Source organism: Polyodon spathula, chromosome 30, assembly GCF_017654505.1.
Source record: "Polyodon spathula isolate WHYD16114869_AA chromosome 30, ASM1765450v1, whole genome shotgun sequence".
Taxonomy (NCBI): domain Eukaryota; kingdom Metazoa; phylum Chordata; class Actinopteri; order Acipenseriformes; family Polyodontidae; genus Polyodon; species Polyodon spathula.
In genome coordinates, this window is record NC_054563.1 from 3,976,425 (window position 1) to 3,999,982 (window position 23,558).

At 37.1% G+C, this 23,558-nt stretch overlaps 1 protein-coding gene and 1 long non-coding RNA gene across 2 annotated transcripts; both read right to left on the reverse strand.

Moving 5' to 3' along the window:
- Positions 1-7,425: 7,425 nt before the first annotated feature.
- Positions 7,426-11,144, reverse strand: LOC121302706. The gene is made up of 2 exons (XR_005947720.1): positions 10,720-11,144; positions 7,426-9,269 (listed from the first exon to the last, which is right to left on the reverse strand). It is a non-coding gene; the product is annotated as an uncharacterized LOC121302706 (long non-coding RNA).
- Positions 11,145-12,864: 1,720 nt separating this feature from the next.
- Positions 12,865-23,547, reverse strand: nars2 (asparaginyl-tRNA synthetase 2, mitochondrial). Its single transcript, XM_041232591.1, has 11 exons — positions 23,527-23,547; positions 22,882-23,013; positions 19,309-19,412; positions 17,829-17,961; positions 16,749-16,847; positions 16,615-16,652; positions 16,448-16,514; positions 15,094-15,231; positions 14,455-14,552; positions 14,048-14,074; positions 12,865-13,864 (listed from the first exon to the last, which is right to left on the reverse strand). The coding sequence occupies exons 1-11, from the start codon at positions 23,545-23,547 to the stop codon at positions 13,720-13,722; spliced, it is 1,002 nt and encodes a 333-aa protein (XP_041088525.1). The 3' UTR covers positions 12,865-13,719.
- Between the last annotated feature and the right edge of the window lie 11 nt (positions 23,548-23,558).

Below are 23,558 nucleotides of genomic sequence, written 5' to 3' on the forward strand. Positions count from 1 at the left end.
CAGAATTGAAGACAGAGCTCTCTCTCTCTCTCTCTCTCTCTATATATATATATATATATATATATATATATATATATATATATATATATATATATATATATATATCATTCATTTTATATAGTAAATGCGTCGTACAGTAAATGGTGAGGCAGTAGTTTGTGCAAAAAAAAATCAAAAATATTAAACAAGAATGATTAAATATGGAAATAAACCATCCACAGTAAAAATGACATTCCAGACTCGCTACCCTGCTGTGATTTGTATTTTTTGGAACTTGAAGTTATTTAAAGGAGGATGTGACTTGTCTGGCACAGGCAGGTTACACTAGTAAAAAGGCATGTACGACGTAAACACTTTGCTTGACTATTATCAGTCCCATACAAAAGTGAAAGTCTGACTCCTTCAAAACAAAAACAAGGAAAAGGTCTGTTGGAGCAGGAATTGGGAGGGGCTTTCAACTCGCAGCGACCTCCAAGGCCACAGCTATCCCAGAGACCCATGCAAAACAAAACAGGACCCAGCACTGCTGCTGCTGCCGTATACAATGTTTGGAAAACTTTTTTTCTGTTTTTCCTAGTAGTTGTAAGACGTCACTACTCACATAGCCCCGAGCCTTCAGCCTACTACTGCTCAGTGGAAAAGCGGTTGTCTCCATGCTGATATGAGCTGTCTGCAATACCGCATACATGAATATTTCCCAAATGATGTGAGGTATGATAATAAGAAGCAGTGGGTGTTAATACAGAGCCGTCTGTGTTGGTAGCACAAAGTGGCGAGTTTTGGTTTTCTCTCGGACAGCTCTCTCTGCGTCGTGAGAAAAAAGCAAGTCGCAGTCTATCGATACAGAAGACCTTTATTCAACCTCTGAGGGATGCCTGTGGAAAGTCACTGCAGCACAAAACTCAAGCCTTTTTATTTTGATGCGGGACACCTTCACAAGTTCCTGTAATAGGAACAGAGCTCCCTTGAGGTAGGGGTGGAGGGGGATTTAAAACTCTTTGGCCACTTAGGAAAAGGAAGCACAGGCAGAGGGGCCTTGTACTGTAGTTAGAGCTGAATGCTGGGAGCCAGAATATCTTAAGGACCCCAAGGTCAGGACAGACACTCCCTTAAATTAATAGTGAAAACATGTTTTAAAACGTCCCACCTCCTCCCTTACTAAAAGAGTTTACTAAAATATACACAGTAATATTGATATGATTTCGCTATGCATTTACAATTATAGCATGTTTATACCATACAGTGTATCCCTGTGCCATTATCCATGACTATGCTGTCATACCCCAGTGAAATAATGTCCAGAGTCAGTCAAAATGTTTAATTTAGACATCTCTTTGTGTTATAGCTGTCTTCTCAAGGACGGCTCAACAATTGACAGAAGTCACACACCATTATTAACTGACGTGCTGACAGTAGAATTACTCAATAATAACATGTGTACCATGTTCTTCCTTTAATTAAGAAGATGACTATTGACATTATCTGTACTGGTACCCTGCCACTCATAGTGCATGTAGATGCTGGTAATGCACACAAGACGACAGGGTCCATACCACTTCAATGTATATGTTCATAAGAAAGAAGGGAATAATGTGATTGTGAGACATGTGATCATTTGTTCCTGTTATGCTTGAATCCACCCACACGATTCCTGTCTGTACATTAACTTGCGATGGTGGCATATTATTTCTCTTTGCCCTTTTATTGAGGGTCACTGTTACAACAGCATGACACCTTTGTTAGGGATCAACAGGGCCTCGTCTCTGCCCTCTCTAGATCTCCCAACAGAGGCTGTCTGACCGACCCCTGACTGATCTGTATGCTGCAACCCTGTGGCCATTGATCCGACCTGCTGGGTCAAAGGTCACATTTCATCTTGCTGCACACTTGATAAAAGAAGACTACAATGTAATAGCTTTTGTTATTAACAAGTTTATAAAAGTGAGGTAAAAAATAACACCTTAATACTGGGTGCTTTAACTGTATTATTACACAATGGTGGCATTCCACACGTGATACCAATAAATGACATACACAGTATAAACAAAGCCAATCATTCCTCTTCCAGCAAGAACAAATACAATGTAATATAAGCATATGATTAATAAACAGCCTGCATGGGAAAGGGGTGAGTCACTGATTAGCCCTACATTATTGCCTCCTAGACTTTGTTTATAATTTACCGACTGTCTAGGAAAGTTTCACACTAACAACTAGATTACTCCCATTTACTCCAGAAATCAGTCACAGCAATCTGCTACTCTCTAGTGCTCAAGACTCAGGCAGCCCTTTGATTTGAAATACCTACAAGCGCAGACTTTAAAACAAAGGATTCACTTACTGCAGCCAAACAGCTGACAGGAGTAGCTTGATCTTAACCCTTTATAGGCCTACATAATCGCTACTGCACACACCTCGATGTTGTGGTTTTTCTTATACGTGTCCCAATGATAGTTATTATTAGATTTCCATTAACACAAAATTAGCTTGGGTACAAAATCATTTGGTTTGGGACATGTACCATTATATTGATTATTTTTATGTCTGAAAGAGAAGGAAATTGCTGCTGTAAGCTGTAGTAAAGTAAAAACAACTTGAATGCCTGTTATCTGCACAGGTTTGTGTAAGAACAGTTCTACACGGTTTGAAAATTCTTGTGTGCGAGATGGAACGGTGAAAATCATCTGTGTTTACATATTGTACAGCTATGGCCAAAGGCTTTCCATCACCCTATAGAATTAACAAATTTTGCTTCATACAGTAATGAAACCTGCTGAATAATGTTACATTAACATATTGAATTACATAACACTTTGTGGTTTTCCATATACTTAATGAAAAACTCTGACATTTCGAAATCTAACATGAAATACTGTACTGTTATGGCTTCCAATAGACTTTTGCAATATAATTGTGTAGTTTCTTTGATTACATGATGTTAAATAACATATCTAAATTATGTTAATACAGTTTTTTGTTTTAAATAATGTCTCAATCCTACAACTCTAGGTAATGCAAAACATATAGCCACAACCATATACCTTGGGGGAAAAAAAATACCATTAGATAATCACCATTTCTATCAGCCTTCTATGTGTTGGCACAACTGCTGAAGGTGACATTTTTAAAATACTATCACTGGTTAACAAAAAAAAAAACAATTTGACTAGAGATTCATATCTTGCCCAAGATAATGTCAGAGCTCATTTGCATTTTTTAAGGAAGCTCAAAGGGAACGATAGCACAGCTTTACACCAAGGTAACAAGTATGGCGTTGATCGTCTCTGTGTTTAAAAGTTTAACCTGAAAACGAACAGGATGAGGCATTAGAATAAATAAATAAATGTAAAAAAAAAAAGACAAATGCTCCATTCTGGATTCAATGTTATTGTTTCTAGAACCTTTTTAACCCCTGACAGCACCTTATCTGACACCTGTCTGTGTTAACAGGGTGGCACCCTTTTTTTTTTTTTTTTTTTTTTTTTCTAGTTCCACAGCTTTGACTCACCTTTTGGATTACCTGGAACTGAAGCACATGCAAAAAACATGAAACTGAAATACAGAGTTTTGCATCACCTCGAATTTTAGGTTTGAGACATTAATAATTATATATATATATATATATATATACACACACACACACACACACACACACACACACACACAAATTGTATGTGTGTGTGTGTGAAACTACAAAATAGTCTGCCAGAAGTCATAATAGTAGTAAAGTATTTCACGTTAGATTTTGAAATGTCACCTCTTTCCATTTTTGGCAGTTTTTCGTGAAGTGTATGGAAAACTGCAAAGCGGTATGTAATTTAATATGTTAACATTATTCAGCAGGCTTCGTTTACCTTTATGAAACAAAATTAGTTAATTCTATGGGGTGATGCAACACTTTTGGCTATATTTGTATGTGGCTATGCAGTAGTATTCTTATTTGTGTTTTGGCTGGTACCCCACATTACTTTATCAAAAACAGTCACCTTACACTTAATGTGATACAATGATGAAACATATTCCAAGAATGACTTGTTTGTAATTCTTGCCTATTCTTGGTTGTACAAATTGGCATATCATGCAAACACCTTAAGTTAATATCTAATACTAATGTCAAAGTACAGGTGTTTAAATCAACAAGTGCAATTTAAAGCAAACTAACACATGTGCTACACAGCAAGGGCTTCTGCAAACAATAACAGAGCAATTCACTTTGTCAAACTAGCACATGTTCCAGTATCTAAACGAGATCCCTGGCCATTAGCACAGGTGTTCCCTGACTGCAGGTGTTCAAGACATGTTGGGAAGAATTCATCCTTTTCTTTGGCTGATTAACATAATAAAATAGGTATTCTTCTTGTAGAGCTACAGTTGCCATTGGAAACATGTTCCGAAGCAACGGTTTGTCTGAAACCTCTACAGACAATTAGAAGCTGATCCTGTCATTATGTTTTTACAGGTACAGTAAAAGCAGATAATATCCCGGGGGTATTTTTGAACTTAACAGGAAAGAAAGAATTGTAGTTGTCTTCTCTACCTAATGATTAATATCCTGGTCAATGTCTAGGATTTCTTCCAACAGGATCTAAATGTTAATTTGTACTCTGCAATGTTTACATTCCATGGAAAATGAGAAGCAGGACTTGCAGCCTGTAAAATGACACAGAGGGTAAATCAGAGGACTTTGCAGTCCCACTTGAAGGTAAAATCACCTCCGCCACCAAAATCAATTTCCTTTTGTCCAAGTATTTATTTATTTATTTATTTATTTATTTTTGGAATCGCTAATTGTTTTTTTGTTTTTGTTTTACCCCATTTTCTCCCCAATTTGAAATGCCCAATTTAAAGCCTGGCTCACCGCTGCAACCCCCCACGCTGACTCGGGAGAGACGAAGACGAACGCACGCTTCCTCCGAAACACGTGTCGTCCAAACAACCAAGAAAGTGCAACACTAACTGGAAGCACGGCTTTCAAAGATGAACCTAATGTAGTAAAATGTATCATGCTTTAAAATAAAAACACATGTTCATTATAAGACGTGTTTCTTGACAAAGCACATGTCAGACCCTCTAGAGCATGGAAGTGCACAATAGTTCAGATTTATGGCTCTTCTTTGGTTTACTACAATCTCTTTAAATCCATATGCTCATGTACGATATGTAGGAAACTCTTACTTTTTTTAACCATGACTTACGGGGTTAGTGTTTTCTGTTTTTTTTTTTTTTAAACCTATCAGACACAGAATGAGAATTAGACAATACCACCACAACACACAAACTGGTTTGCATCAAAATAACCATCACATCCCCAGTAAGAGCCTGCTAGTGATTTTTTTTTTTAGTATTTTAGTCATACTGGATCCACTCAATATGCCTTTCTGCTTTTCCGTCTTCTATGTTTTTGTCCAAAATGAAATGGTTGACAAGCTGTGATCCATGTACTTTACACCCTTTTGTTTTACATGTATTTGGCCTCAATGCTATAGTGCAATTGCTCATACTTTCTCTTTTGAAAACCTTTTTTTTGTGTGTGTGTGTGGGTCACGTATGACTGCTGGTCTCATTGTGACATCTCACTCTCTTTCTCTGTTCTTACCATGGAATTATGGATTATTCAGAGAATCTATTTTATTACAGTGTTACTTGGGAGAGTCAGTCAGTCACTGACAAGTTTGGTGATGATATAACTTTGTTAACAAATCACATTGATCACTAAACTATAAATAGGGCAAGATTTAAAGCCACAGTTCTTGAACAAGACAGCACATAGCAAATAAAACCCAATGAATCTTGTTTTTGTCTCTCGGTGCCCTGCCAGAACCTGCAATAAAACACAATGCACAAGTCTTCATGTAAATGTTCACAATGGTAGGAGTGCTGTGACTAATTGAGTACTGGCAAACCAGCCAAGCACTGGCTTTACAGCCAATCAAACTAAATCCTCATTATATCTAAAAAACAGCTCCACTTATACCTGGTGTCAAATCTCCATAGCCACACTAATCAGAGCTGAAAGGGCAACTAAGCTTACATTTCATACTCATTTTTAGATGTTGCATTTTGGCTAAATCTATTTACAGAATGATAACATTTGTCAGTGTAATGGGAAAGGCTTTCATGAAGCTAGGATAGACACCAGTCCTTTGCAATTACTTTCCCTTGGGAACACTATATGGCCCTCTAATCCACCCATTCTAAATTTCCATTAAAAAAAAAAACAACTCCCTGTAGATGCGTATGAGACAGTTTTAAACACTTATATGATTGAAGCCATCCAGTGTAATTCAATAGGCACTAGTGGGAGTAATTCACAGACTCCTGAAAACAGAAAAAAATACCTGTTACAAAACTACAAATAAAATAACCTTTTAAAAAAATGTAAACGATTTGGTGAATTTCATTGGGGTCCCTTTAAAATGTGAATCCACATGGAAAAACAAACTTAACCCTAATCAAGGAAGAATCCAGAATGTGAAAGAGAAACTGCATAGCAGTGCTACACTGAAGAGAAAGCCTGTCTAGCCCATGACTAAACTAAACTGTTAAGCATGAAAGCAATAGCATGCCTCACAGAATCTGCTAATTATTTTACAGTCTAATGGCCCTTCAACTTTGTACTTGGTACAGCGTTTTCCATAAATATGTTACTAGCTAGATTTCAAAGGTTACAGTAAGTTGTTTTAAGCAGGTATTTTAAGTTAGAAGTTAGACATGTCTTCTTTAATTTATAAATTAACCATATTCAGATTCTTGACAGCATACAATATTCATAAAAAATATCTACGATAAAGCCTTATAGTGTGCACGAAACGCATTGCACTGCCTTTGCCGTGTCCTTTGTTGTCCATATTGCATCATTATATCATTAAACATCTTGCCGATTGTTTTTCAATTGTTAATTACTCATCATGAGCCAAGAATCAACTGTGCAATACTTTTCCCCACATGCTTGAGAGAAACTGTCTTCTAAGGATCTCAGTGTATCCAGAACACCCCCCCCCCCCCCCCCCGCAACAATGCTTCAATCAGAGCCACTTACGTCAATCAGAACACCAGCATTGTTGCAGGAGGGAGCATAAACTGGATACACTCTTACCCCTTTCCACTGGCACATCCGAGTCGTGAGGCCCCAAGCCCTCACGGTACTGCAAGTTTTCCCACTGGCTATTTGTCACAACACATCTGAATCTCACTGGGAGCCGAGCAGAGCTGGGGCGCGGTTCATGTTTTTCGTTATTAAGTAGCGTCAGTCATTCAGTACACTCAACGATGACGAACAGCTTGGTGTGCATCGAGAAGCAGTCTTCTGCTCTTGTGCAATGAGTGGGTAGCACAAGCCATCCATAAACCCCATAAATAGCAATAGGAAGTAGTGGAAATAGCAATAGATTACCGTTCATTTTGTTTCTAGTTAATAGCCTTCTCTTTTTTTTTTTTTTTTTTTTTTTAATAGGATTGTCCAATAATAACAAACATTTGTATAATGAATACCAACACTGTGTTTGGCTTAAACAAACTCCATATCACGGTAGGGCATCAGGAGTGAGACAGCACATTCGGTACTGTATTTCATTGCCACACTGAGAACTGTCACTGTACAACACAGGAACTGTCATTTGGCTCCGACACCAAGAGCCACAGAGGCCATTGCAAAAGCAATCCCCAGCATTTACACTTCCATACACAAACTGCTTTCAAAAGGCATGCATGCTCTGTGCCCAATTTTTTGTTTGTTTGTTTGTTTATAACTGCTGTGAGGGACACCTGGAATTGTCTGTAAAATATTATCAATAATACAATTCTTAAACAAATAACTGGGTGATTCTGGATGTCACGTGAAAAACTTTGTTTTGGTATTCTATCAGATTTCAACTTTTTCCTGTAATAAACTGTTCCAGTCTACAGACGCTCCATTGTGAAGGCAGTATGCCTTGGTTGGGTCTGTTTAGGACACACATTTAGGGCATGCCAAATGCAGAACAAACAGTGAAGTCAGCATGGCTGGTGGGAGGGTGCAGGGTGGGATGTAAAGATCTTGCACGCCAGTGGGCGTGGCTTGGCGTTGTTTTGTCAACACAGATTTGGCAGTTTGAGCACCATTCTGAAAAGGAGGCATTAGCATACATTTTTATTGTTTGTGTGGGATGTCTTCAAAACATGTTCTCTGTGCTGAAGAGCAGTCATACTGTTAAAGAATAAGATCAAACAAAATGGTAGGTAGAAACCTGCTTGACACTGCCTCCTTCATGCAGATCACTTGAACAGCTTCCCATCGTTCAATATTTTAACCAACATCTACTGGAGTTTTTCCAGATGAGTAATACATATAAAACATTTTAGCTAATCTCTGCAGAAGGTATTGTTTTTACCACCAGATAAATCTTGACAAATGACACACACTCTGTTTTTAAATGTTTTTTTTTTTTAATTTGATTTCAAATCAAATAGGACAAAAATACGGCAGGCCCCAATGCAGATAACATGCTAGTGACTTTGAAGATCTCCCTTTATTATGTCATCAGACATTTCAGAAGATAGTAAGATAGCTGATAGTAAGAAACAGTGCTTATTATGTCTAACAAGATGAGTTTATAAACATCCAGAAAGCGCAGCGACACCTGATGGATTCACATTGTCTGCTGTAATCAGTTTAAACTGATCACATGTGCAGCTGCGCCATGTTGATGATGTTGAGCAATAGTTAATGTAGCAAGTCTATTAAAGACACCAAAGAACTGACAGCATACTAGCTTTTTCAGGTTTTGTTTGAATTAAAATCGTAGAAAGTTCTATTTTTGAAAAATCAGAGACATTTTCAGCATCTGGTTGCGAGACGCCTTCCATTAAAAAAAAAAAAAAAAAACTTAGTATACAGCCATTTGGCTTTTTCTCATTTTATCCAGAAAAACAACAACAAAAACAAACAGCTAGATTGCACCATTTACACCACACACACACACAAAAGGTGACACAAAATAACTTTTAGGGTGGCTCACCCAGTACAGTTTGGGGTGGCTGGTGAAACACGGGAGTGTGGTTTGATCCCTGTTTGACTGCGCCGATGTCTGATTTGGGAGGAAAGTCAGCTGGCAATACTGTAGTTTGCCTCAACACACTTCAGCAACCCTTACTGGTCAGGCTGACGAGCCAGGCGGAAATTTACCTGGCTCAGGCCTCAATAGCTTGGTAACATCCCTTTGCTGAGGTTTGGTGGGTGTAAATTGGCATGACAAGCAGGAACAGAGGTGCCATATTGATCTTCAGCCCTCCTGTTTGGATGGGGGGGGGGGGGTACAGGGATAAAATAAATAAATGAATGAATAAATAATCAGTTTGGATAATCCTGTTTGCGTTTATGTTGCTACTTGTATAAGGACATGCCCAACCATTGTTTTGTTATACGTTACAACAAGGTATGGTGCTGTAGGGATAAAGCAGCATGCCCTTGAGTTCAATGGCCTTATTTCTATTGTTCAAGGCACAAAAACAACAGGGGCTACCAGGGCGGAGACAGACGCCAGTTTAGAAGCCGACAGCCATCACCCTCGTATCAGCATCAGGCAAGATTTGCCCATGCCAGGGTTATAGTCAATATATATATATATATATATATATATATATATATATATATATATATATATATATATATATATATATATATATATATATATATATATATAATTCATATTGAAAATAATGTTTGTGTGATCAAGCTGTGAAATGTTATGTCCTGTAATTGTTAGAAATAATAAGCCACAAATAGCAACATGAATACAGTGTCAAATCAGGGGGTGAACAGAAGGAATTTGCATTGGTTATTAATGGCACTATAAAAGGCTGTAAAAGTTGGCTGGAGTTTTAATGACTGACCAGCGAGAATGTCAATAAAAAGGTTTCTTCTCAGTAGCTGGAAAACTGCCTCTGCATAAAATATTATCCAGTACATATTGCTTATTCTGGTACACTCACATTATTCCGATAATGTCTTTTGCACACTTAATACTCTTGCTGGCAGCCTCTCATGGTAATAACAACTACAGTATGAAACGAGGTTACTTAACCACACACTGAACTACTGTCATTATCCCGTACTGGTTTCGCAAGAAATAGCATGTAATCAAACACTGCATCGCTTAGTTTCAGCTTAAAATAGTTTTCATTACTAACATTTTCACTTATCTATTAAAACCTACCATCTCTGCTTAGACTGTTCTAAGTACTTTATCAAAGGGGAGCAGGCGGCAAGCAAGCACTAAAGTCGTTAACGTCTGCGAGGCCATCCCCTAGCAATAAAAACCAAACGCCGCGGAAACAAAAACAACTTCTCCTTTCAAGCAACTAGTATTACTCTTTACCAGCGAGCGGCACAGGTCTGCAACACCTGCTACAACCTTTGTTCGGAAACACAGATAGACAGCGTCTGGAATTGAATAACACCATTCCGTACACAATAGCAACCCCTGACTACAACCGTTTGAGCACCAATATCATAATTTGATACAACTTGATAGAACCCGAACAAGTACCGGTAGCTGTTATTTTTAAAAACATATTTATTTACATAGAGCATTTTGCTATTCATATTACCATACTGTTTTATTTAAAAAGCAACTCTTATTCTAGCTATAGTGAAAACTAAACGAATCATATTTCATATAAAATAAATAAATACAATGCATAAATACACGTTTTTTTTTTGTTTTTGTTTTTTTTACTTACGTATCTCCTTAATTTTTTCTCTGGCGGGGACTTTCTTAACCACCCCTGGTAGATAATTTCTCCTCCACTCATCCTTACTGTATTGTAGTTTCCTTTGAATCCAGTTGCAGCATTCACAACAAAACAGCACCCAGTTGAATCCCTCGTCCCATTCACTTCATGCTGGGATGCAGAATGCAGTGATATCAGTGTCAGACACGCTTTGGTGCAGTCTGGTCCCACAGTGATAATTATAACAAGAACTCCGTGGAACTGTATCCAACACAATGCTCCCCTTCTTGTGTTATCAACTATGGCTAATTATTCCTCCTCAGTGAGAAGCACGTACTGTAAAGAGCCAGACTGTTACAAATTGATAGAGGAATTCAGCACAGTCCCCTTCAGTAGTTTGAACCAGATATCGAGATGTAGGAAGTAAGGAGACAGCTGTTTGTTTCTAATAGCATATACCACGCCTACATCAACGGGAAAGGCTGGGCTAAAACCGAAAGCAGGATCATTTTGTTATGCTTTTAGACACAATATAGTTAACTTACTGTAGAGTACTGTGATTACAAACCATAGCTTTCTTTAAGTTTAATGAGACATGATGTCAGGGCTATAACAGGGTAGGTGCTGTATGACATCGCTTCTACTACAAAATGACTCTTACTACGGTACAGAAGTACTTAGATTTCGGAGTATTATCAGTTCAGTGTATTATTATACAGTAATCGTAATAGGATATTTGGTAGTAATTAAACACATTAATAAGAATAATATTTTTACGATGAGCCATAACACCGCACAATCATATTCATAAAGGTCTATACTGTTTGTTAATGTTAACGAGTCAATCTTTTATATCAATATTGATATACTGACATATATAAATTGATAACACAATTTATTCTATATCTGAATTTCAATTGCTAGTATCAGGAATGCGGTTATCATAACTAAACATTTCTGATATCTTTTTAATGGATAATTGCAGGATCAATACACATTTCTATTAAGAGTAGCAGGGATACAGAAGATCACTAAAACAAAGGAAACGTTCTTATATACTTAGAGACAACATCTACGAGGACCTTATAATTAAATCTGTGTACAGGCCAGGATAATTACCTTCTCAGACCTCCCAGCCCATAGAAGGTTGTATAGATCTGTGCACTAAAGCACTTTAACCAATAGAACATTAATACGATGACTGGGCTAAAGCACTGGCTATGAAATGCAGAAATGCACCACCTAGTGGATAAAAATATATTAAAAAAAAAAAAATCAATGGAAGACAACACAGCATCAAACATTGATTTCCTTATATATATATATATGAAATAGCTGTGAAATAGCTGATTGAAAGTAAATCCAGTCTTAACAGTTTGTTTTTATATTTATATATATATATATATATATATATATATATATATATATATATATATATATATATATATATATATATATATATATATATATATATATATATCCTTTATGACATCGATTAATAATATTCAATGGCAAACAGTTCTTAAAATCAGTGATAATCTGACAATACTTTTGTTCCTTATTATGAGGTAATCTTCCCATTTTGAGAGTCTACTTCTAGCCTTGTTTGGTGCCTGTGCAGTAGGGGGTCGCTGCAGAGTGGTGAGACGAACCAGCACTAGATTATTTTGCCACCCTTATCAATAGAAACAATTACAAATATGGTGCTCCCAGTGGGTTCCCAGCCAAATTTGTGAACTTAGCATCAACCTTCAAGCTTCTGTAGTCAATGTGCAACGACCACATGCCTGGTACAAAACAAATTCTAGTGTTAAAATGAACTCCATTATACTAAAATGTTATTTGCATAAAAGTGACCTATACAATTACATACATGCTGATATCTATCTATATATACAGCTATGGCCAAAAGTTTTACATCATTTAAACCTATTGGACATAATTTAAAAAAATATGAACATAATTTAGATTTTTTTTTTTTTTATTGAACATCATGTAATCAAAGACACTAAAAAAAAAATATGGCAAACGTCCACCACAAGCCATAACAGTAGTATTTCATGTTAGATTTCAAAATGTCACATTTTTCAATTTGCCAGTTCTTTAAGTATATGGAAACCTACAAAGATGTATGTAATTCAATATGTTAACTTAACATTATTCAGCGGGTTTCATTCGACTTTATGAAGCAAAATGTGTTAATTCTATAGGGTGTTTTAAGAAACATAATTGCAATGCTCTGCTGTGCATTATTCTACTTCCTCATATTTTAGTTGATAAAACATTACATAACATCGGATTGGGCAATTGTTGCTGACGTTTTAACTAAAGAAAAAAAAAATTCACTGTTCTCACAGTAAGATATGTTGGGTTTTGTTGCAGCAATAATTAAACATAATGCGCATAAGCCAATGAAATAAACACATCATTAGCTATCCTGTTCAGTCTTGAAGACATAGCATCTAATACAGTCACGGATGACTGTTGTAAATCTACATGTCCTTTTAACACGGACACAGTTCTGAATTACATACACCAACCCATTTTTGTTTTTTAAATATTCTATTTTGCAGGTTCATTTCTCATTATTGATTATCCATTGTTTGATATTACACAGCACATTTATATGAGAAAATGCAAATATAAATGTTTTCCGCTCTACAAAGACACAGTGTTGTCAGGCAGGAAACACCTACACCATATGTGTGTATCTAACATTTGACCCTGTATATAAAAACCCAAATGTAGCTGAGATTTGGTAGCTAAGATAACATTCGCTTCCCTGCAATGTACAAAGACAGTGTTTACCCAAAGTTATTTCTACATAACCTTCCACACACCAGATCACTCACTGCCTTCCTGTAGAACTGTTCATATTTGTTACTCTAAAAAACATGGTCTGGAAGCTGACATTGTTATTTGCTGACTCCACGTGCAAGACAGATAACCAGACACCAAAGGTAAAAATGCATACTTTACTTGATAAAGTTCTCAAATGTACAATTCTGGTTACAAAAGACACGAATGAGAGAACCTTGGGAAAGGAATTACATCTTTGATATTATCAACTCCCAGGATGCACTGCAGATAGCGCTCAAAACCCATCCCAAACCCTCCGTGGGGGGCGGAGCCAAACTGACGCAACTCCAAATACCTGGGAATACAGGGAAGAACAAGTTTCAAGATATTTTAAAAGTCCATGAATTAATTAGGTTAATTCATGGTTTATATTTATTTTACAGAAACAAAGTTGGTTATAACATCAACAAGCTGGCCATAAGGAGAATGAATATGCTTTGGAACATCCACACATGTAGGAGAAGTAGATTTCTCTTACCATTGGTAGGTGTCTGTCATCCCCGCTCTATGGAAAAACAAACGAGACTGAATGCAGCTCTACAGAGAGTGTTCAATCGATTTTAATGCTATATCCACTTGACTTTTTAAAAATTAAAGGCAATATCTAGGCACTAGATATATCTGTTCTGCCTGAAAAGGATGGCCTCCCTTGGAGATATTAGTTACCATGTCAAATGGAAACCAAGCGGAGGAAACAACACTGAGAATATAAGTCTATTTCAATGTCTTCACAGTGTTTGTAATTTCATTTTAACTTCCTTTTAGTATTTTTAGATACAAGGTTGTAATGCTGTACCATCAGGCATCGGGACTGTTAAAAAGCAGGCCACAATGACAGATTGTTATGGATTATCCTGCAATGCTTGTGCAGTAAATGTGAGTTACCGGTCTAGGCGTGACTGTAACAGGTGCAGTCGCTCTTCTCTCAGGGTGCCTCCACAAAGCTCTCCTACTCCAGGCACCAGAAGATCCACTGCAGCGGCCTGATAAATACAACCAGAACAGGGTTTTAACCAAAACAAAGCGCATCTCATTGCACAGCACTGTTCAGTAGAATGCATACTGTTTCATGATATTGTGCAAGTACTGTATATTTTATAAAGAGCCCTCCCCATAATCCTGTGTTGTCTGTATAACAGCTACTTATTTTTCAGCATAATCTGGGGATGTTTTATTGTGGGGAATACATTTTTAAACAGTTTAGATCACACTACCTCCTGCTACCATGCTAATGCTCTGATTGATTCTATCACATCCACCCATTTCGTACCTTTGAGCCTGTGTACCGAATCACAAAAGCATATACAAATAAATAAACAACTTGCTGCTGCCAAGTTGCAACATACATCATGTCAATAATCATCTGAACATGGCAGTGATGCCAGTACTTCCCTACATATATGGTGCTCGGTTTTACGATGGGTAAAATCAGACACACGTCTATCTAAGATATTAAAACAATCGTTATTTAACATCACACTGTCTGCAGACCACAGTACTGCAGGCCAGTTCCAAATTGCTTACAGTATGTTGCGGTCCATCTTCATTGTCCCTGGCGTAGAACGGCTTCAGATCGTATGGGTAGTTGATGACAAACAGTGGGATATTTCCACAGTGCTGTACCAGATACTTCTCATGTTCTGTCTGAAGATCACAACCCCACTGAAATACAATGGCAGATATGTAGAAAATACCACATTTCTATTATACTGTAGCTCCTTCCCTGTTTAACTATATATATATATATATATATTTTTTTTTTTAAATAATTGTCAACGACTACATTATTATTTTCTCCCCATTTGAAATGCCCCACTATTATTTAGACTCAGCTCACTGCTACCACCCTTGCGCTGACTCGGGAGGGTGAAGATGAACACATGCTGTCCTCCGAAGTGTGTGCAGCCAGCCGATCGCTTCTTTACACACTGCGGATTCACCATACAACCGCCCAGGAGCTACAGTGTAGGAGGACAACGCAGCTCACGGGGAGCTAACAGGCAAGCCCGCAGGCGCCCGGTCAGAATACAGGGGTCACTGGTGCGCGGGGATCCGAGGACACCCTGGCCACAAACCGGGGACGTCAGGCTATGGGACGCATCCTGCACTCAAGCAGATGCCTTTACTGGATGCGCCACTCGGGACCCCCCCCCGTTTAACAATATATTTATATTCAGTTTTGAGTAGGGTTATCTAAGAAATGGCTTTTTATAGTTCTGTTTGCATGATGAACAATTCCTGATTCCTTTTTAATACCTCTTCAAAGGATGATTTATTAACAACAGCTGTTTGGGTAAAAAAATAAATAAAAAGGATATGAATCAATTTTGCTGCATCAGTAACGTATTGCGTTTTTAAGTGGATTGAAAACCCTTCAGTAAACCAGAAGCTATAGAAATTGTTATACTAAACAATAACGAATACAATAGTCAAAAGCTTTCCTCTTGTGAGTCTGACAATGAAAACTGACTGACAAATAACACCCCCCCCAACTAATGATTATCAGCAATGTATCCTGAATCATTTTACACTATTCATTGATTTAATACAATTATTAATATCACTGGTGCCAATTATCTGTTTTTTGTATTAATGCGTTTTCCATTTATGTTTTGAGCTTGGATGTCTCTGAGTTGTATGATGTTTGCAATTATCTGTCTTTAGATAAAAGCTATTTCTAAGTTAGGGTCTCATTTCAATCTTTTTTTTTTACTGTATGTTTCATGTATACAATGTACTCGTGCAAACCATGTAAAAAAAAAATGTGTCTGAATTCATACTTCTCTTTTTTTTTTCAACACTCGATAGACTTATTAACCACAGAGCCACCTAGAGTTGCATTTTATTCTATAGTTTAAGAGTTTGTTTGTGTACTTGCCTCTGGTTTGAAGTTAAACGTTTGTGAACTCTGTTTCAGAACATCTATAGCCTCTGTATAAGAGATCCTAAACAAAAAAAAAGCAAAATACATGTAGGTTACATATAGGCAAAAAATATATACATTTCATACACGTTTTCTTTTGAAAGATCAAGCGGAATACTTACACTTTGAATTTATTCTGCAGCATGTGATTCAACCTGTCCTTAAATAGAAAAAGAGGAAGTTAGTTCTGAACTCGCCATTAAAATGATCACAATTAGAAAACAAAGCTGACAGCCAAGATTATTTTTCTGCATACCTTGTGTCCTGGGGATATGTATTTGTGAAACAGTTCTATGTCTTCCGAACATCGAGCAAGAACACATTCGGTAGAAGTTTTAAAAAGGTTCTCCATGACCTGAAAGTGAATAATAATAATAATATCTGCTTAACACATATATTATTTATTTTTATCTGATCTTTAGAGGTGTGTCATTGCATCTGGTTTGACCAGAAAGGATCCACAAATGTATTCTCAGAAAATTATATTAAAATTAAAAATAAGTATGAAACAGTGTATCTTGGTTACTCCCATTTTCTGTCACCGGTAAAATCACACTGTATAAGGGTGGAACACCTATACTGTGCTCTCCAGCAAAACACAGTTATTTGAATTTGGTGATAAAAAACATTTTTTTAAGAGAAGACACATCAGGGATCATGTACCTCAATTAGAAGTTCACATGGTTCCTGGCAAAGTAGAATTATAAAATTAATAATAACAACAACAACAACAATAAAGTTTGCTACATGGGCTTACGTCATAGCAGCATCTTATAAGGTAGCTATTGTGAAAATAGGAAAATAACAGGTGATAGTTGAACAGTCTCTGCAATTGTGCCAGCAGCAGTATTACCCAGGTTGAGAAAGCTCACTGCTATTTAGGAGATACATTTCTAAATGTGTCTCAGAAACAAAACTATCCATCTAAGATGAGAGGAAGAAAATAAAGCAGTTTCTGTTGTGGCGCATTACACCAAGCTTGTAAAACTGCTTCTTCTTTTCGGTAAACTGAAATTTGACTCGGTTTCATTTTTGTTCATTAGATGTTCAGTTACAATTCCAAGATAGCATATTACAAGTGCTGTAATAAAGCAATGCTGAATGGAAAACAGACATCTCCAACCAACAAGCTGTCTGAGTATCCAGTGCTATTCACGATCCTGTCTCCCAATACTTTCTGGAGGGTAGACAACTTTCTACATTCTGATACATGTTCTTGCTATACGAGTTACTGTTTACAGAAGAAACTATAATTGTAATGATGTGAAATAAGACATGTAAACGGTGTGCAGCAGCCCTGCTAATAATTTACAACTCCTGTATAATGAAAACATACCTTCATTAGATCCTCCAGACTCTCTGTGAAGGAGATCTCTGCCTCCACCATGTAAAACTCAGCTAAGTGTCTTCTGCTCTGAGAATTCTCAGCTCGAAAAGTCGGCCCAAACGTGTAGACATTAGAAAAGGCCCTAAAAATCCGCACAATACAAATCTTGTCAGTTGGTGGTTATTTGTTGTACAAAATTGTGTAATTTTTTTTTCAATCTACAAAGTAAAACAACTGATCAACATCAACTCTCACAATACGACAACCTCAAGTTTCAAGGCTCTTTAGAGGACGAATGACAAGGTGAATTAGTCAGGGGGGCGGCTCTGACCCTTACTGGCAGTCAAATAGGCTGTCAGGAGTTTCACGACATGTAAGAAACTATTCAAATAATATATCTGTTTCTAAAACCCTAAATTAAAAAAATTCCTCCCAAAGTCTATCTTTCAAAAACGATCATGACAACTGGCAGCGAACATACAGTACCACAGGCGTTACAGGGTAAAACCTTCAGATTATTTTCTATGGTAGCAATTTTGTGACTATTTAAAAATAATAACTACAAGGCACAGGCATGGATGTGGGTGCATGTAACCTTCTATGAATCTACTATACATGTTTTGCACAACAATCTCTAAGCACGTCCTTTTACGAGTAAAAGAGGTTACATAACATGTTTCCATTATCTCAGAATGGATTACAGGTCTACAAAGAACATTTGTTGGAATGTTACCAGCTGTAACAAATGTCTAGTGTACACTTCTGCTTTCTAAAAACCAAAAAACTGCCGTTGAAGGGATTACACTAATTGGGCAGAAAGAGGAGTTGCAGCTAGCCATCTACTGATTCTGATTTAATTAGCAGCCTTCCAGGTACTTGCTCATTTCTGTATTTGATGAGTAACTGATTGAAATAAAATTTGAACATGAATATAATGTGACTACAACTCTTCTGCATGAGGTGAATCCGAATCGAACAGCCAAAAAATGTTATCTTAAAGGATCAAAACCACAGGTGTACACCGGAAAAGCTGTCGGCCAGACAGAGTTCCTCATCACACAGACTCGCATGCAAGTCAGAAATGAGAGTAGCGGATACACACTTGCTAGGGCCCCCAGGGCCATGAATTAGGCTTTGTTTAAATTTAGGGAGGGGGCTGTGACAATAATGAGGGTTACTGCTAAAAATGTCTGGGTCAAAAGTGGTGTGAGGTTAAAGAACAGGGGCTTTATTCACTGAGATAAAAACCCACAATGTCTTCTTCTACAATATATCCTTGGAATAAAGATCATGTTAAAATGCATCTGTACAAAATACACCACATACACACAGTAAGCAATTTATAGAAGCATATTCATACAATGTCCTGAACTGAGCCATGGAGGGGGTTAGTGAAGGGATTGGAACAGACTCTCTACCCAGACTCTTCACCGAGGAGCCACGACTAGATTCCTTGCAAAAAATCTAAAAGAAAAACTCTTTCCTTTACCCTGCCATGACTTCCAGGTGAAGCTGTCCTGACACAGTGAGAAAGGCAGGAACGGAGAAGAAATGGGATTTCTCATCTGCTTGCTGCTTCTCTCTGGTAGCAGGCTGGGGATAATAAAACAAAAGCAAAAGGTTGAGAGGTTTAGGTGCATTTATTTGACTGAGGCTCTGTACTTCAAAAGGTACTAAAACAGCTGACTTCCCAACACTGTAGAATTCAAAGTGGTCTTGGTGTAGGAGCCAATTGATTTCCACATTTGTCTACAGCTCTGGCTAAACGTTTTGCATCACCTCATGGAATTAACACACATTTTGCTTCATAAAGTCAAATGAAACCTGGTGAACAATGTTACAATAACATATTGAATTACATACCGCTTCTTTGTAGTTTCCCCATATACTAAACAACAAACTGACACTTGGGGGGGAAAAAAAAAAGTGGCATTTCAAAATCTAACATGAAATACTATTCTGCTGCTATAGCTTCCGGTAGATTTTTGTGACATAATTTTGTAGTTTCTCCGATTACATGATGTTAAATAAAAGATCTGTTAAGTTTATTTTTTTTTATTATGTCTCAATGTTAAAATTCTAGGTGATGCAAAACGTTTGTCCATAGCTGTACATTACTGTATGTGCTAGACAAAAAAACAAACGTATTTTTTATATATATATATATATAGGAAGAGAGTCAGATGCTCATTTCAACAGCGTTCAATTGTGAATGCAAGTGGATTAAAACAGTTCCTACTACTACATGCAGCTACAGGAGATTATGATTCTGCAAGAACCACTGTGCTTTAGAGAACCAGTATAAAACTTAAAAAAAAAATAAAAAATGAGAAAAGCAGATATTATATTTTCTTACATGCTGCACTTGTACACTGTTTTACATTAATCCGATAGTTTGACCATCAGATCAATCTCTTCATACTAAGATTATATATATATATTTTTTTTAAATAGTATTTACCATGTATTCTTTAACATTCAAAAGAATATGGTCTATGAGAACTTCCTAATCATTCCAACAATAAAACATCATTATGACCTAATCATTACTCACATCTGTACAATTTTGATTTATAAATCAGATACTTTTCACCATCTGCCAGTGAACCTCTTCTGCTGTTGACTCTTGACTCTTAATTTGCTAATTGATTTTATGAAGCCAGGGTCTGGACTGCCATTAGGTCATTGGAAATCAACTTCTGGACCTATATTTAGCCAGGCTTTGTAACTGGGATTTACAGTACTGTACTCAACTGAATGAATATGACTCATCTCTTTGTTAGTTATAAACTGCATGGGTCGTTTCAGCCAATCTGATTCCAAGTAAAGCAACCATTGAAATTCACACTGTAGCAGATTAATTTGAAGCAACAAATATAAAAATTTAAATAAAAAGGTAAATAGTTATTATCAATCAGGTAATTCTAGTTGAAATACAATAGTGTGTAACTAATTATGCACTATTTTTATGTTGAGTGAGTAAATAACTAAACTAGTTATGAGGGTGTAGTTATGTTTAGATTTGCTTTAAAATGTATGCATTTTCATGTTCCATCACACATTTAATAATGACCTGGTCCTTTTTAGGAGTTTAGCTTTAAATTCTAAAAAGGAAAGTGGCTTATTTGCTGAGAGAGGCAATGAGTTTTACAGACAGGACGTCACACATGAATGAGCTCCATTATGACAAATGGCCTGATCTGGAATAACAGGACACCAGGGTTTAATCAAATAACACCCGATTTAAAATGAGGGACGTATGAATATACAGCACTGAGCGGCATTACTGCAGTTATTCCTGAAGCTAAAGCAATCCATATCACCACTTACTGGAATCCTGCAGGACAGAATAACGATAGATGAACTCACCAACACAAAGCTTGTGCACAGCTACACTACAGGAGACGAGGGAGTTAACACACTGGGTACAGTTACATGCAGTACAAGCTGGATACTACTTTGCTCCAGCCTCCTCACAAATATCATGTTCATGAACTGCGAGCACATCACCCATCCCTGCTACTCATTACAAACCTCTCCTTGGGTCAGGCTGCCAACTGTGCAAGACTGGAAGCTGTGGACATTTTTGTGACCATTCATTTGAACCTCACACGTGCAGGAATAGCACAATGACCAGGATCACGTGCATGACATCAGCATTCGTCGGTTTGGATTTTGTCAGGTTTGGTATTGCAGCGTGTAGATCCTGACCTTTTTGCAACTTCAAAAGGTTTTACTACACCTTTAGAAAAGTGTTGAGAACGTGTTACAAATGCTCCGCCTAAAGGAACAGGAACTTTGCATAAAAGAACACCTAGCGACTCGTTCACAACTGACACAGTACTGTTTTGTAACCTGATAACTACTCATCATCAGACTTGTCGTTGCAAGATTGTCTTGAAGCACACTCACTGGTTTATTTAATTTTTCCAGAACCGCTGTCATTTATAATTACCTCGTTTTATATTCCGATTTCCAAGAGTGCAGCTCATCGCTACAAATTCTATATAGCATTGCAACACACTTTGGGACAGATTTACAAAGGTCTCTACACCCTGGTGCAGTTTCAACTATTTATATATTAAACTGCTAGTGCTTGAGTACTAGTAAAAAACAAACTGCACTGTTTTTGATAACATTGGTCACCAGGAGGACCAATACAGCTCATTAAGAAGCTACAGTCAATGAGCACAGCAATGGCTTGAGGCAGAGACATGTCATCTCTCAATCCCACTATTGGATAATTAAAGAAACTGCAAGTTATCTACACTGAACAGACCACATCTTCTTCTACTACTATATCCCTGGGCTACAGGAGCTTTATTAGGAGACACAACCAGCTACAGTTATAGCAGCACCCTATGATCAGATTACTGCTGAAATGAATGAGATTGGTTCAGTAACAAAAACAGGCAACTACCTTCAACACTGGTAGTTTAATATAGCAGTATTAGTTTCACTTATGGACTTTCAAAGAAATGGAAACCACTTCCTTGTGGTATAAAATTATTCTAGGTATAACTGTAATGGAGTATTTTGGGGCAATAAAGCCTGTTTATTTAACACAATGCTGCTACTGCACAGGGACAAATCCTGTCCTATTTTCCGTGTATTAGATATAAATAATTGTGTTCACTTCTTTCAATTAACCTGACTGAAGATCAACACACATCCTTGATCGTGCTATCAAGCTGTCTTTTTTCATCCGCAGAACCCAAGCAAGAAATGCTGCCAAACTACTGAACCAGCTGGTTATGAACTAGCAAACCTCTATGAACAGAGATCAGCTCTGAATCCAAGAATTTTTTGTACCACAAACTTGCCAGTAGTTGCTTCAAAGCTCTCAAGGAAGTCACCTGTGCACCATTAGACAATTATATTATTCTGTATGAGATCTGAACATACTGAGGATCAAGCTGTTACTTTAGTGTGCCTTCAGGGAATTTTCAGACAGTGCGGAATCAAAATATCTCCAACAGTAAACAGAAATCTGCTCATTTGATTGTACTAGTAACGTTTTTATATATTAACGTCACTGTTAAAAGTTTCCTACTTTACTTACTTCAACCTGAAAGAGTTCACCAGCTCCTTCGCAGTCATTTGACGTGATAACAGGTGTCTGGATCTGCACAAAACCATTCTCCTGAAACAACAAAAGTGTCTCTTGGTAATCCGGGGAAGTGCAGGATATATACTATATCAATGACTACTGGTAATTCTTCTAGCATTATAATTCTTTCCTGATCAAGAAACTCTGTCTCAGTTTTACCTGCAAAATGGGGTAATAGTGAGACACCGGTGGGGGTAATGCGTGACATCTTAAAGGAGTACATCAATTTGATTTGAAACTGAGCTACAGCATGGGAGGTTTTTTCTTTCCAAGATGCAGTAGCAGCTTTTCCTTTTGCATTGTTGTCTTTGAAATATCTGCAGTAATAAAATATTAGCAAAGAAACAGAAGAAACATGCTAAACAACATCAAAGAAAACGATCAGCGCTCTTTAAAACGTGAAGCTGCTACATAACTTAAGAAATAAGTAATATACGTTTTACAATCAGGTTGCATGTATGTAGATAATTAAATCAAGTGCCCCATTTCTTTTGTGTAGGAGTAGCCAAGGGAGTAGGTCTGAATACTATACAACCCTAATCGATTATGTGTTATAGTAGTTGATTTACTACAGTATTTCCTTTCTGAAATACAAACGTAATCAATTGATTTGTCCATGTTGAACAGAC

What these genes read in the sequence shown, in the direction of transcription:
- nars2 (XM_041232591.1), bottom strand. Translation starts at nt 23,547, where the DNA reads ATGGACAAATCAATTGATTAC. An exon ending in TGGACAAATCAATTGATTAC is followed by an intron (nt 23,014 to 23,526) that starts GTTTGTATTTCA and finishes TCATTGATATAG; the next exon opens with TATATATCCTGCACTTCCCC. An exon ending in CACCTGGAAGTCATGGCAGG is followed by an intron (nt 17,962 to 19,308) that starts GTAAAGGAAAGA and finishes GCGGATTTTTAG; the next exon opens with GGCCTTTTCTAATGTCTACA.